General features: G+C 37.8%; 1 protein-coding gene across 2 annotated transcripts in view; it reads right to left on the bottom strand.

The window, feature by feature from the left end:
• The window catches only part of Anxa10 (annexin A10), a 74,264-nt gene extending 58,080 nt beyond the window's left edge, over window positions 1-16,184 (bottom strand). Inside the window, exon 1 of one of the 2 annotated variants that reach the window (XM_045141503.1) lies at window positions 16,078-16,184. In XM_045141503.1, the coding sequence (XP_044997438.1) occupies window positions 16,078-16,095 (18 nt within the window). In that variant the 5' untranslated portion in view covers window positions 16,096-16,184. Of the gene's footprint in view, window positions 1-15,746; window positions 15,859-16,077 lie in introns of those variants that run through there. The other variant, XM_012948484.2, reaches the window with a different exon arrangement.
• Between the last annotated feature and the right edge of the window lie 441 nt (window positions 16,185-16,625).

Below are 16,625 nucleotides of genomic sequence, written 5' to 3'. Positions count from 1 at the left end.
GGGAAGGAACTACTCAATTCACAGTGAATATTTGCTTTTCTAGATACAAGCTCATGCCTGGTTAAACACCTCCCAGTCATCATAATAGCTGATGAAAGGTACACAGAAGGTACCTGTGCCCCAGGAACTAACACCTTTCTCTTTTTTTTTTTTTTTAACCACCCTTGTCTGTTTTCTTTTCCTCTTTAAAACAGTGACATTCTAAGCCTAGCCGATAAATGAATGCTTAAACTAGCATGTACATATATTCTATATTGCTGAAGAATCAAACAATAATTCAGGGTTCCTATTACAACAATGGCAATAACAGAAGAATGAACGAGCTATAGAATACAATATTATTTACATCCCTTTTCAAAACATTACTTCTACTTAGTGTTGGGACTAGTGTGTCTGCCTGGGTTAAAATGCTTTCCTTCTCTACAACTTACAAAGTATCACCACAAGGATTTCAATTCTTGCTTTTAAAAGATAAAAAAAAAAAAAATAGCATGGTAAGATGCACTAAGGCATCCTATTTTTTCATTATAAATTAACAACAATATAAAGATGAATATCCAATCTAAAGTTGATTCACATTTTATCGATAACTGTAGCACATTTAATCCACACTCTCATGTGCAAATGACTTTCCTACATGATACTTGCTATTGTCTGTTCCTTTTCAATTTTCTTCTAGGAAAATTACCAAAATGTATGAAGGACTTTAACACTATAATTAAGAAAGAAAATATTCATAACTAGAGGCTGTAATACATATGATGCTGGAGAAAAAAATGGTTTTTAGAGTTTTCAGTTTTTTTAATTCCTCCATAGAGGAGAAATGCATGTTCACAAATGGAAAGCAAAGTTATGTGAATCATTAAAGATAAATAAAATGAGACTGAGATTTGAAAATTGACAGCATGAACTCTAAAATTTCTTAAAAATTGCTGTAATTTCTTTGTTTTTAGTTAATCACCCTGACTTACTCCTGAACATAACATTTTTTTTTTTGATAGAATTCTATGGGGCATAGAAGTTTGGGTGTTGTTCTGGGTGCGAGGTTGTACTACAGAATAATAATAATAATAATAAAAACAGTAGTAGTCTACTGCAGTAGGTTCCTGTTTTGAAAGTTTCTTTTATATACATATTTGAGGTAGGGAGAGAGAAGAGAGAGAGAGGGGAAGAGAAAGAAAGATAGAGAGAGAGAATTGATGTGCCACGGCTTCTAGCCACTGCAAACGAACTCCAGATACATGCACCACCTTATGCATTTGGCTTACATGAGTCCTGTGGAATTGAACCTGGGTCGTTTGGCTTTGCAGGGAAGCTCCTTAACCATCTCTCCAGCCCTAGACTCCCTTCTATTCTGCTTTTTTCACTCCACCCAATTACTGAAATACATGACTCATTAAAATACCTATGACTCATTTCTCAAACATAATTTCTTAAGACTTTTATCTTACAACTTAAGTGTTTTTACAAGTTCATGATTTGTGATAATCTAATAACTTCCTTCTGTACTGCTTGTTAAATGGGATGGTTAATTATGACAAATAAAATCACGGTATAGTTACTCATCTTTTCTGTATTTATTTGGAGGATTTGGTATTATTATGTAGCTTAAATTGAAATGAGGCTTATAGGTAAAAGCTAACATTTAAATGTCTCCATGTATTACTATTAATAGTGGAAGTATAGTTTTGAAATGCATTTTCCAGATAGTTTTATCTAAAAATATCAGCATTGTGAAAAATAAAAATAATACATCTAGCTTATCTAAAAGTGCTAGAATTCCAGAAAAAATATTTTATGTAGAGAAGTGGATACTATGTTCTATTAGAGATATGATCTCTATACTGAAAACAGAGCTATGCAAATGCTTTTATAGATTTCATCTTGATTACTATTGTTCATATGCTGGCAATTACTCTAAGCCTAGACCAAAGTTATTTTTTAAACCCTCTCATAATGATTTTCCTATCTACCCCAGTTATTTATCTCACCTCAAAATGATGACGATGCCTGTGAATTAAGGGGCCATGCTGCATTTCTAAGATGGAAGAGGTAGGGGTGGCTGCAGAAGACAAGGGAGCAGGTAAGGTATGAAGAAGGGGTCATGACTGAGTAATGCGGGAGGAAGGGGTAGATTCAGCCCTCATTCCAGTCCCTGATTTTTGACATTTGTTTGGTTACTTATTTATTTATTTTTACTTGAATTAATAAGAGACTTATGAGCAGAAATGAGTACATGAATTTGAGGCTCAAGCACAGGAGTTAAATTGAGATATAAATTCCCAAACGGCCATGCAAGTAGATGGAAAATAAATCTCTGATTTTGGAAGTTATGAACTAAAGAATAGCGCAATGGGGAGTCATACTCCCAGCAAAGACAACACCCCATACCAAGTAAGCTAAAGAGGACCGACTGGACACAGGGTTCAGGCAGATGGAGCAGATGGAGGCTGATGTTGTCTTTACTAAGAGCAGTTAAGGCATTTTATGAGAGAAATCTGATTACAGTGGATTCAGAGAGAATGGGAGGAAAGGAAGTGGATATCATTACAGCAAACACTTTAGTCAAGTTTTGCCATAAAAGGAGAAGCTGGTAGCAATTGGAGAGTAAATCTAGGAATTTTTTGTTTTTGCATGGTAGAAGTTCTTTACAAATAAAGATTCTGCTGAGTTTAAGAGAAAATGTACTTTCACTCATGAAACTTCCAATGGTGTCAGATTTGAGCACACAATTTGGTATAATCACATGCATGCATATATTCACTACTAATAGATACAAACAGAAACTTCAGCTTAAAAGCAGTATGTTGGATTGTTGAAAAGAAGAAAATTTGAGTTAGCAGAGATGGAGTCAGGCTTTGACACTAATATTTGATAAAACTCAAGAGCAGCTTACCTTTGGAAATGTCTTTTGTTTGTTTATTTTTATTTATTTATTTGAGAGCAACAGACAGAGGGGAGAGAGAGAGAGAGAGAGAGAAGGAGGGAGAGAGGGAGAAAGGGAGAGAGAGAAAGAGGGAGAGAGAGAGGGAGGTAGACAGAGAATGGGCGCACCAGGGCCTGCAGCCACTGCAAACGAACTCCAGACGCATGTGCCCCATTGTGCATCTGGCTAACTGGGTCCTGGGGAATCGAGCCTCAAACCGGGGTCCTTAGGCTTCACAGGCAAGCGCTTAACCACTAAGCCATCTCTCCAGCCCTGGAAATGTTCCTTTATGTTCTGGTTCCTCCTCTGTGTGTTTATCTACTGATTAATTATGAAGAAACTTAAAAGATTTATGTTATTATTATAACTTTGTATGTGTGTTTTATGTGTATTTGAGGAGAGGGGGATACATGTGTTTTCCCATGCATGTGTAAGCCCAAGAACAATGTTGGGAGTCATTTGAGGAGGAACCTGCTTTTCTTTTCTTCCTTCCTTCCTTCCTTCCTTCCTTCCTTCCTTCCTTCCTTCCTTCCTTCCTTCCTTCCTTCCTTCCTTCCTTCCTTCCTTCCTTCCCTCCCTCCCTCCCTCCCTCCCTCCCTCCCTCCCTCCCTCCCTCCCTCCCTCCCTCCCTCCCTCCCTCCCTCCCTCCCTCCCTCCCTCCCTCCCTCCCTTCTTTCTTTCTTTCTTTCTTTCTTTCTTTCTTTCTTTTAATTTTTTGAGACAGAGTCTCTCATTGCCTTGGACTTAGCCTAATTAGATGAGGTGGGCTGGCCAGGGAGCTCTAGTTCTCATGTCTCTGCCTGCCCAGTACTGTGATTACAAGCACATACCATCATGTCTGGCTTTTTTTTTTCCTCACAGCGTTCTGGGGATTTAATTTTGGACTTTTTGCTTGCAAAGCAAACACTTTAATAACTGCCCTATCTCTCCAGCCATTAAAGAAAAATTATTGACAACTTTCATGATTGTAAATAATATCCCATGGTAATTCCCTCCCTCCCCCAACTTTCCCCTTTGAAACTCCGCTCTCCATCATATCCCTCCCCTTCTCAATCAGTCTCTATTTTGATGTCATGATATTTTTCTCCTATTGTGATGATCTTGTGTGGGTAGTGTCAGGCACTGTGAGGTCATGGATATCCAGGCCATTTTGTGCCTGGAGGAGCATGTTGTAAGCAGTCCTACCCTCCCTTTGGCTCTTACATTCTTTCTACCATATCTTCTGCAGTGGACCCTGAGCTTTGGAAGGTGTGATAGAAATATTTCAGTGTTGAGCATTCCTCTGTCACTTATGAGCACCATGGTGCCTTCTAAGTCACCCCAAGGTCAGTGCCATCTTTTTTTAGAAGTCACATGTATTCCAGGCTGGCATCCAATTCACTATGTAGGTGAGGATGACCTTGAACTCCTGATCATCCTGCCTGTACCTATGATGTGCTGTGATACCAATTATTTTTCACCATGTGTAACTCAAACCTTTTTAATAGTCAGGAAACTTTAAATGCTAAAGATTTGAAAAAAAAGTTGGAGCTGGAGAGATGGCTTAGTGGTTAAGGTGCTTGCCAGCAAAGGCAAAGGACCCAGGTTCAGTTTCCCAGTACCCATGTAAATCTAGATGCCCAAAGTGATGCATGCATCTGGAGTTTGTTTGCAGTGGCTAGAGTCTCTGGAGCTCTCTCTCTCTCATACATAAATAAATAAACAAATAAATAAAATATTTAAAAAAATTATTCTCAGTCACACAGATTCTACATAGTAAGGCTGAAGGCTGAGTTTGATAATGGGTAATCACTATTCTCATGTTTGTCCAGCCCTTACATTAAAAGGTATCTACAGTTTGTTATAACAATATTCAATTTTTGTCAATACTGAAAAAATAGCATGCTTATAAATATCTTCCAGAAAAAGTTACTCCAGTTACTGTTTCTACCCCAATGCTTATTAGTTCCACCAAAGCTTCAGTAAAGGTTGAAGCCATAACCCATGTGACTCCCAACTTTTGTTGAATCAAATGTGTAAAGTTCAGACAATGTAGTTTTGTGATAGTGAAAGCAATCTAAAATATGACTAACCTTTTAATAGTATTTGTTCAGCAAGTCATATTACAGATAAGCAATCAAAGATATGTTGGAGAGAAACTTTTCTCACAGGAATACCTTTGTACAGCAAAGTTCTGCTTTGAAAATAAGCTTGCCTTATCAACAGCCTCCTGTGTGATGTCACCTGTGTCTTTCACTCTTGGACAATAGGCCCAGAATTTGATCCTGACTTATGGAGGAATTTTCTGTCACCACATTTAATTCACTATAAAGTCTAATGCATAGATTCTAGTCTAGTTTGATGAAATGCTGTGCATCTCATTGTGAGTAACAGATATTGTCCGACTTGTTGATACTTGATACTGGTACTCCTGTTTGCTGGTATGTTTACAAACATATTCCATTTTTTCAGGAGACTGGAGATAGAGGATCACAAATTTGAGGTTAGCCTGGGAAATTTAGTGAGAATTTGAGAATGAAATGAAAGAAAAAAAAAAAAAAAGAATAGCAGAGGATGTGGCCTAGTATTCCTGGGATCATTCTACAGTAACACAAAAATATAGGTCAGTAAATTTAAAAATTAAGAAACATTTTTGCTTTGTAACACCTTGCCAGTCTCTTTCTTTTATTATTATTATTATTAAAAAATTATTTTAGATAGAAGAAAGAGGCAGATAGAGAAGAATGGGCATGCCAGGGCCTCCAGCTGCTACAAACAAATTCCAGATGCAGGTGCCACCGTGAACATCTGGCTTATGTGGGTTCTGCAGAATTGAACATGGGCCCTTTGGACGTATAGGCAAGTACATTAACTACTAAGCCAACTCTCCGGCCCTCTCTGTCTTTTCCGATTTTGACATTAGACAAGATTCTGCATGACAACTTCCTGGCTTTTAGGAAGTTTGGAAAGTGGGGATGATGGTATTTTCATTGAAGGTGATGAGGACTAAAGCACTCTAGGTAAAATCACTGACTATCAAGCGTTTTTATGTTTAAATGCTATTCTAGTGAAACAATTTTCTATAGCTATTAAATAAAAAAGCACTTATTGTAACACAGGAACTTTTCTGAATTGTAGGAATGTGAAAATATCACACATTTCTTTCTTTCTTTTTTTTTTTATTTTTTTTGTTCATTTTTTATTTATTTATTTGAGAGCAACAGACATAGAGAGAAAGACAGATAGAGGGAGAGAGAGAGAATGGGTGCGCCAGGGCTTCCAGCCTCTGCAAACGAACTCCAGACGCGTGCGCCCCCTTGTGCATCTGGCTAACGTGGGACCTGGCGAACCGAGCCTCGAACCGGGGTCCTTAGGCTTCACAGGCGAGCACTTAACCGCTAAGCCATCTCTCCAGCCCACACATTTCTTTCTAATAGGCATGTAGGCACTTTTTTATGGCTCTCGCTTAACATATATTTAAACTATCTTTATTTTGTAACTGACAGTGTTGTACTACTTTGTGGTTCTCAGAAATGGTAATGTGTATGTATCAAATAATTATGTTCACATGTCATATATCCTGAACCAGAACTTCTAACTAAAGGGTCTAGAAGTCTATTTTTAAGCAGAAACTCTGTCAGTAATTATTTTTATTATTACACAAGAACTCTCTTGCCTATAGAGATCTTAAAATCCCGAATGAACTTAAAACTATGTAATTGACAGGGAAGTAAAGTAGCCCCATTTGAAGTCCACATTCAGTATTTACCTTGGAAAATGAAATAATAAATAAAACTTTCTAGGAATATATACTGGGTGAATGCATGACTATTGCTGGAGGACACCTGATGTAAAATGGAGGTTAAGTAATGAAATTAGCTAATGTATTAAGTACCTTAGCTAGAGCGAGGAAACAAGTCAGAATCATATCCAAAAATGAGCCTGCTCTCCATTGTCAAGCTCCCACCAATCATGGGCTACAAGAGGGTCTACACATGTTACATTCTCTCTAAAAAACAAACAAAAAAACAAACAAGGGACATCTCATTTATCTGGTGCCTACTTTACTCTCTGTCAGAGAATTTGCTTCTCTTTTTCAGATAGACACTGTGGTGGTTTGATTCAGGTGTCCCCTATAAACCTAGGTGTTGTGAATGCTAGGTTCCCAGCTGATGGATATTTGGGAATTAATGCCTCCTAGAGGGAGTGTATTGTTGGGGGCGGGCTTAAGGGCTTTATAGCCAGTTTCCCCATGCCAGTGTTTGGCACACCCTTCTGTTGCTGTGGTCCATCTTATGTTTGCCAGGGGGTGATGTCCACTCTCTGCTCATGCCATCGTTTTCCCCTGCCATCGTGAAGCTTCCCCTTGATCCTGTGAGCCAAAATAAACCTCTTTTTCCCAGAAGCTACTCTTGGTTGGGTGATTTCTACCAGCAATGCGAACCGGACTGCAACAGACACAGATCCCAAGAAGAGAACCACTCCATCATACCTTAAAAGGGCCCCAACTGAAACTAAGAATAATTGGGGAAACAAGCAAGAGTGCTGTTTTCTTGGTGAAACTGGTACCAGCACAACAGTGAAGGAGATAGACACAGAGAACACTCAACTCCCACGAAACCAGATATCCAGAGACACAGACGCTACCAAGACCTCATCACTGAAGCAGACCTAAAATGAATCCAACATAGCTCAGGAAAATTTGTGGAAGAGGGGGAAGAAAGAATGTCAGAGCCACCTGTTGGGTCATTATACACAGAGACATTGCCTCCTACTTATAATTGATGGCTAACCCCACAATGCACAACCCATATTCCACAACAAGGAGGGTCCCTGAAAAGGGGCACCATCAGGGAGGAGACTAACAATGGTACCAACTTGATTGTATTCACTGAGTAAAAAGCTAATAAAAAAGTAGTAAGATATGGTAACTTCCGGTTAAGATGGCGGTGTAGGTACCATGCCAAAGCAGCCTGGGGGGAATAAAGACCAAAAAAACATCAGCAAAATAAACACTTTTACAAAAAAGTGAGGTGTATAGGAAATTGAAGTGGCAGCAGAGAAGTAAGAGAGATCCAGATCATCCAGAGACCGCACAGGCTGGCAAAAGTGGCCCCGGCAGCTCCGCCAACCGTGGCGGCGACAGGGCGCAGCAGAAAGCCGCCAGGCTCAGCTCCAGCCATGGGAAAAGCCAGATGCGGGAGCTTCCCCTCACCCCGCGCTCTCGGCAACTCAGGAAACGTGAAGGAAGAGCGGCAGTGAGCAGCGGAAGAGCAGACTGCGAGGTAGAAGAACACGTGGAGCAGCGAGAGAACCAGAGCAGCTGCGGCTCTCTCCCCTCCCCAAACGCCTGAGCCCAGCTCCAGCGAACAGAGCAGCGTCCCTGGACCCGGCCACGACAACTTGAGCCGACAGTGGGACCCAAGCAGGAGCAGAGTTTGGCAGCAACATCAGCAGCTCCGGATACGGTACCAGCGGCCCCAGCGGAAGAAGATCCAGGAGCACCAACAACAGAAGACCCAGAAGCAGCAGCAGTTCCAGCAGCGGGGGTGCTGATCTGCAGGGCCACAGTTGCCAGGCTTGGTTTGCCCCACAGGAAAAGCCAGTGCCCAGCTCCAGAAATCAGAACAGCAGCCCGACAACCCAGGCAGCAACTTGACCGAGACCAAACTCATCCAAGGTAACTGAGTTTGCACCAGGGAAGGGTCTCACTTGGTCACAAGCTGTCTGGGATTCCTCAACAGACCAGAAATCTTATCTCTATGTTGATAGAGGATCTGGTTGTTATAATAACTACTCTGGCATACATACTTGGGGCTGTTTTTGACTGAATGGGTACAGTGTTTAGTTAACTTTTAGAATCTACCTGTGTTTTATTCCACTCAGCCTACTTGAATACTCCCATAGCAGGGAAACTCAACCCCTAGGAGCACCTTTGTAGATACTCTCAGAGTCTTAAGAGCCACATCTAACACCTTAAGCTCCCACTCTGAAAATATATAACATCAAATCAATTGATACAGCTAAGAATACCCAGATAGCTAGAAAAATCCAACCATTAACTTAATCCAAGATGCAAAAATATATACATTATAACACAAGAAACACTAAAAAGCAAGATGATATAAATCCACCTAAAAGTATTAATGCATCAGAAATGACCTCCAGTGAGAATGAGTTAGAGGACATGCCTGAAAAAGATTTCAAAAGAATGATTGTAAATATGTTCAAAGAAGTCAGAGAACAAATCAAAGGAGTCAAAGAGGAACTTAAAGAGGAAATCAAAGGAATCAAAGAAGATGCAGGACACCAATTTCATGAAATAAAGCAGGCAATACAAGACATAAGTAAGGAAATAGAAATAATAAAGAAAAACCAGTCAGAATTACTAGCAATGAAGAACACAGTTAATGAACTAAAAAACCCTGTAGAAAATCTCACCAGTAGAATGGATGAAGGAGAGGACAGAATAGCTAAGCTAGAAGACCAGGTGGCAGATCTAATACAGGCCAACAAAGAGAAAGACAAACTTATAGAAAAGTATGAGTGGGAATTTCAAGATATTCGGGACACTATGAAAAGATCAAATATTAGAATGCAGGGCATAGTAGAAGGAGAAGAACTCCACTCCAGAGGCATAGTAGGTGTCTTCAACAAAATCATAGAAGAAAATTTCCCCCAAATTGGGAAAGAGGTGCCAATACAGATACAGGAAGCCTTTAGAACCCCAGCCAGACAAAACCTGGAAAGAACCTCTCCTCGCCATATTATAATCAAACTTCCAAACACACACACCAAAGAAAAAATATTGAAAGCAGTTAGAGAGAAAAATCAAGTTACCTACAAAAGCAAGCCCATCAGGATTACAGCAGATTATTCAACACAAACTTTTAAAGCCAGAAGGGCTTGAGGTGATATATTCCAAGTACTGAGAGATAACAACTGTCAACCAAGGTTACTTTATCCTGCAAAGTTATCCATTCAAATAGATGGAGAAATAAGGACATTCCATGACAAAAGCAAGTTAAAGGAGTATTTGAAGACAAAAGCAGCTCTACAGAAAATACTTGATAGAATCCTCCATGCTGAAGAAAAGGAAATGCACACATATAAGGAACCTAGAAAAAACAAGCAATACTCAAATACTAGTTAACAGAAGAGAGCACAGGTAGAACCAGAACCACAAAAAAAAAAAAGGCAAACATAAATACACACCTTTCAATAATATCTCTTAATATCAACGGCCTCAATGCCCCAACAAAAAGACATAGATTTGCAGACTGTGTTAAAAAGCAGGATCCTACAATTTGTTGTCTCCAAGAAACTCACCTTTCTACAAAGGATAGACATTATCTTATGTGAAAGGTTGGAAGATGGTGTTTCAAGCAAATGGGCCTAGAAAACAAGCAGGGGTTGCTATCCTAATATCAGACAGGGTAGACTTTAGTCCAACGTTAGTCAAGAAAGATAAGGGGGCTGGAGAAATGGCTTAGTGGTTAAGCGCTTGCCTGTGAAGCCTAAGGATCCCGGTTCAGGGCTCAATTCCCCAGGACCCACGTTAGCCAGATGCACAAGGGGGCGCACGCGTCTGGAGTTCGTTTGCAGTGGCTGGAGGACCTGGCGTGCCCATTCTCTCTCTCTCTCTCTCTCTCTCTGCCTCTTTCTCTCTCTGTCTGTCGCTCTCAAATAAATAAAAAAAAAAAAAAATTAAAAAAAAAAAAAAAAAAGAAAGATAAGGAAAGTCACTTTTATTGATTAAGGGCACACTCCAACAGGAGGACATTACAATCCTAAACATATATGCACCTAACATGGGGGCTCCCAAATTCGTTAAACAAACACTATTAGAACTAAGGTCACAAATAACACCAAACACAGTGGTGGTGGGTAACTTTAACAACCCACTCTCATCAATTGACAGGTCATCCCAGGAAAAAATAAACAGAGAGGCATCTGGACTAAATGAGGTCATAGAAGGAATGGACTTAACAGGACATTTCATCCAAAGGCGGCAGAATATACATTCTTTTCAGCAGCACATGGAACATTCTCCAAAATAGACCATATATTAGGACACAAAGCAAATCTTAACAAATTCAGGAAAATTGAAATAATTCCTTGCATTCTATCTGACCACAATGGAATTAAACTACAAATTAGTAGCAAGAAAGGCTATAGAGCATACACAAAATCATGGAAACTAAACAATACTATACTAAATGATGAATGGGTCATTGAAGTAATCAAAAAGGAAATCAAAAAATTTATAGAGTCAAATGATAATGAGAACACAACATACCAAAATCTCTGGGACACAATGAAGGCAGTTCTAAGAGGTAAATTTATAGCCTTAAGTGCCTATATTAAGAAATTGGAAAGGTCGCAAGTAAACGACCTAATGCTTCGCCTTAAAGCCTTGGAAAAAGAAGAACAAGGCAAACCAAAAATCAGTAGACGGGAAGAAATAATAAAGATTAGGGCAGAAATTAATGAAATAGAAACAAAAAGAACAATCCAAAGAATTAATGAAACAAAGAGTTGGTTCTTTGAAAGGATAAACAAGATTGATAAACCCTTATCAAATCTGACCAAAAGAAAGAGAGAAGAGACACAAATTAATAAAATCAGAGATGAACAAGGTAACATCACAACAGATTCCAGGGAAATTCAAAAAATCATAGGGACATACCATAAAAGCATATACTCCACAAAGTATGAAAATCTGAAAGAAATGGATGATTTCCTTGATCCATATGACCTACCTAAATTAAATCAAAATGAGATTAATCACTTAAATAGACCTATAACAAATATGGAGATCTGAACAGTTGTCAATAATCTCCCACTAAAAAAAGCCCAGGCCCAGATGGAATCACTGCTGAATTTTATCAGACTTTTAAGGAAGAGCTAACACCATTGCTTCTTAAGCTCTTCCAGGAAATAGAAAAAGAAGGAATTCTACCAAACTCCTTCTATGAGGCCAGCATCACCCTGATACCAAAACCAGGCAAAGATAGAACAAAAAAAGAAAATTACAGACCAATCTCCCTCATGAACATAGATGTAAAAATTCTCAACGAAATATTGACAAACAGAATACAAGAATATATCAGAAAGATCATTCACCCTGACCAAGTAGGCTTTATCCCAGAGATGCAGGGATGGTTCAACATACGCAAATTGATAAATGTAATACATTACATAAACGGGTTGAAGGACAAAAATCACATGATCATCTCATTAGATGCAGAGAAAGCATTTGGCAAAATCCAACATCCCTTCATGATAAAAGTCCTACAGAGACTGGGAACAGAAGGAACATATCTCAATATAATAAAGGCTATTTATGACAAGCTTACAGCCAACATATTACTAAATGGGGAAAAACTGCAAGCTTTCCCCCTAAAATCAGGAACAAGACAAGGGTGTCCACTGTCCCCACTTCTATTTAATATAGTTTTGGAAGTCTTAGCCATAGCCATAAGGCAAGAGACACACATAAAAGGGATACAAATTGGAAAGGAAGAGATCAAGTTATCATTATTTGCAGATGACATGATTCTATACATAAAGGACCCTAAAGACTCTACTAGCAAACTGTTAGAGCTGATCAAAACCTACAGCAATGTAGCAGGATACAAAATAAATACACAGAAATCAGTAGCCTTCATATATGCTAACAACAGACACAGAGAGGATGAAATCCGAGAATTACTCCCATTCACAATTGCATCAAAAAAAAATAAAGTACCTTGGAATAAACCTAACCAAGGACGTAAAGAATCTCTACAATGAGAACTTTAAAACACTCAAGTGAGAAATTGCAGAAGACACTAGAAAGTGGAGAAACATCCCTTGTTCCTGGATTGGAAGAATCAATATTGTCAATCTTACCTAAAGCAATCTACACATTTAATGCAATCCCTATCAAAATTCCAAAGGCTTTCTTCATGGAAATAGAAAAAACAATCCAAAAATTCATTTGGAATCACAAAAAAACTAGAATATCTAAAATAATACTGAGCAACAAAAAAGAGGCTGGTGGTATCACCATACCTGATTTTAACCTATACTACAGAGCCATAGTAACAAAATCAGCATGGTACTGGCACAAAAACAGACATGTAGATCAGTGGAACAGAATAGAGGACCCAGATGTAAGCCCAAGTAGCTATAGCCACCTGATATTCGATAAAAATGCCAAAAATACTCATTGGAGCAGAGACAGCCTCTTCAGCAAATGGTGTTTTTGAAAACTGGATATATATCTGCAGAAGGATGAAATTAGATTCTTCTCTCTTGCCATGCACAAGAATTAAGTCCAAATGGATTAAAGACCTTAACATCAGACCTGAAACTCTGAAACTGCTATAGGAAAAAGTAGGGGAAACCCTTCAACATATTGGTCTTGGCAAAGACTTTCTGAATACAACCCCAATTGCTCAGGCAATAAAACCACAGATTAATCACTGGGACCTCATTAAATTACAAAGATTTTGCACTGCAAAGGACACAGTGAAAAAAGCAAAGAGGCAACCTACAGAATGGGAAAAAAATCTTTGTCAGCTATATATCTGATAGAGGATTAATATCTAGGATATACAAAGAACTCAAAAAGTTAAATAATAAGGAATCAAACAAGCCAATCAAAAAATGGCCTATGGAGTTAAATATAGAGTTCTCAAAGGAAGAAATACGAATGGCATATAAGCATCTAAAAAAATGTTCTACATCATGAGTCACCAGGGAAATGCAGATTAAAACTACATTGAGATTCCATCTCACTCCTGTCAGATTGGCCACCATCATGAAAACAAATGATCATAAATGTTGGCGGGGATGTGGAAAAAAAGGAACCCTTCTACACTGCTGGTGGGAATGCAATCTGGTCTAGCCATTGTGGAAAACAGGGTGGAGGTTCCTAAAACAGCTAAAGATTGATCTACCATATGACCCAGCTATAGCACTCCTAGGCATATATCCAAAGGACTCATCTCATTTCCTTAGAAGTACATGCTCAACCATGTTTATTGCTGCTCAACTTATAATAGCTGGGAAATGGAACCGGCCTAGATGTCCCTTAACAGATGAGTGGATAATGAAGATGTGGCACATTTATACAATGGAGTTCTACTCAGCGGTAAAGAAACATGAAGTTATGAAATTTGCAGAAAAATGGATGGACCTGGAAAGTATTATACTAAGTCAGGTAACCCAGGCCCAGAAAGCCAAGCGCCACATGTTCTCTCTCATATGTGGATCCTAGCTACAGATGATTGGGCTTCTGCGTGAGAAAGAAAATACTTAGTAGCAGAGGCCAGTAAGGTAAAAAGGAGACAGCAAGGGTAGAGGAAGGAAGGGTGGAGGATACTTAATAGGTTGATATCGTTTATATGTAATTACAATGATTGTAATGGGGAGGTAATATGATGGAGAATGGAATTTCAAATGGGAAAGTGTGGGGGTGGTGAGGGAGGGAATTACCATGGGATATATTTTATAATCATGGAAAATGTTAATAAAAATTACAAAAAAAGTAGTAAGTACTTTAACATCTCATCCTAACCACATGGGCTATATATCTGAATACAGAAAATTGGGCACAATATGATTGACATTGAAGATGTAATACTATTTTATTATCCATACTTGCTGATATTATACAAAAAAACAAAACAGAACATTCATTTTTAACATAGCTAATAAAATATTTAAAACAAATTTTTATGTTTGTTTTAATCCAGGTCTTTAATCTTCATTTTCTATCTCCTCTGGTATAAGAGCAAATCATAACATTTCTTAAAATTTTTGTGTTAAGATAACTTTCAGTAATCACTAGCATACAATTTAAATAGTTTAAAAGCTTCTTTTGATAAAATATTGTAAATAATAGTATCAGACTGTGTACTGCATGGTTTCAAATAATTTTACCCAAATATAAAGGAGGAAAGACCTGGAGAGATGGCTTGGTAATTAAGGTATTTGTCTGCTAAGCCAAAGGATCCAGGTTCATTCTCCAGTACCAGTATAAAGGAAGGTGGCACATGCATCTGGAATTTGTTTGCAGTGGCTTGAGGCCCTGGTGTGCCCATTCTCTTTCTCTGCCTCTTTCTTTCTAAATAAATAAATAACCAACCAAACAAACAAACAAATAAATAAAATATTTAAAAATAAAGAGGGAGAGTCACAGGATTTTGAAAATTGAATTATCTATTATGTTGGCTTATGATACCTGATATTTTTTCTTTATAGTAAAATATGATGCCTCACAATTAATGAAACAATGACAATTTTCATGTCAAATGACATCTAAAAATCTACGATGATTGTAACATTGTTAAACTACCAATGATAGAAAGTAGCCCCATTTTAAATTCTCATTAAATATTTATCTTGAAACATGAAGCATATATATATATATAATTTCATGGTAGGGTCTTGTTCTAGGCCAGGGTGACCTGGAACTTACTATGTAGTCTCAGAGTGGTCTTTAACTCATGCCTTTGCCCCTGAATGTTTGCCAATAAATACATTTTTATAGGAATTAATGACCTGTGAATGAGTAAACAAATTCATTTTTTCTGCCAAAATTTTTTAATAAATGTCATTTTTTGTAAACCCTTTCAGGGCTGTCTTGGTTTATAGTATAGATTAAAAAATCATTGTCATCATGTACATTTATATAAAATTACCACAATCATATACACAATGGTTACCTTTTCTTACCATACATTTGCTTAATTGGTATTTCTTCAAAAGTTAGCAGACTATCAGAGGACTTATATTGAAATGATTCATATAAGAAAAAATGGAATAAGTAAATTCATTATACATTACTTACATTCAACAAATGTGCCTGAAGAGAGCATAGCCATTGAAATTATTTTAATGTCTTACATTTAGAAATAAATATGGAGATGAAAACCTTAGTATAGCCAGTCATGATGTTGAATCATGTTACTTATAAAAGTAAAGGTGACTTTTAAATTGCCTCTGTGGGATAATACATTAACATGTATTTGAGACTTAATATTAACTTCATTTAATAGCTACATTGAACATTAATTAACATTTTAATGAAGACAAATTAAAACCAATATTTCTTCTTTACAATGCCAAGTGATTCAAATCTCTAAAGACAAGAAAGTTTTACAGAAGTAATTTATACTCACATATTCCCCACCAAACATTTTGGCAATTATGAATAACTTCACTGTCTATCACAAGAGTTTCAATAAGTGACCAGCTTCACAGAGTTGTTTCCCTGTGATGCCAGAAAGAGCTGAAGTTCTTTCAAGTGTTAAATTTCCCCTCACACTCTGAGGCAAGGAGATGTAGGGGGAATTCTAGTATAGCATGACCCAGATACCATATTTATACTTAGTGATCAATCATAAGTAAATAGGCATTAATATTGCACAAAATAAATAGACCCATTAGCCTAACCCCTGCTTGTGTGTTGATTTAAGAAATATATATTAGTTAAACAGTGAAAGAAATGTAACCTTTTTACAAAGGTGATGACTCATGGAAAGGTAAGTTGATTAACTACAGAGTTAATGATTTATTATTTGACTCTGCACTGCCCTAGCTTTAGTTCATATTTCTTTTCCTTCCTTCCTTCTTTCCTTTCTTTTTTTTTTTTTTCCTGAGGTAGTGTCTTACTCTAGCCCAGGATGACCTGAAATTCACTATGTAATATCAGGGTGGCCTTGAATGG

Source organism: Jaculus jaculus, chromosome 1 (assembly GCF_020740685.1).
Source record: "Jaculus jaculus isolate mJacJac1 chromosome 1, mJacJac1.mat.Y.cur, whole genome shotgun sequence".
Classification (NCBI taxonomy): domain Eukaryota; kingdom Metazoa; phylum Chordata; class Mammalia; order Rodentia; family Dipodidae; genus Jaculus; species Jaculus jaculus.
Note: the sequence above shows the minus strand (reverse complement) of the source record. Positions and strands in the feature narration are given on the sequence as shown.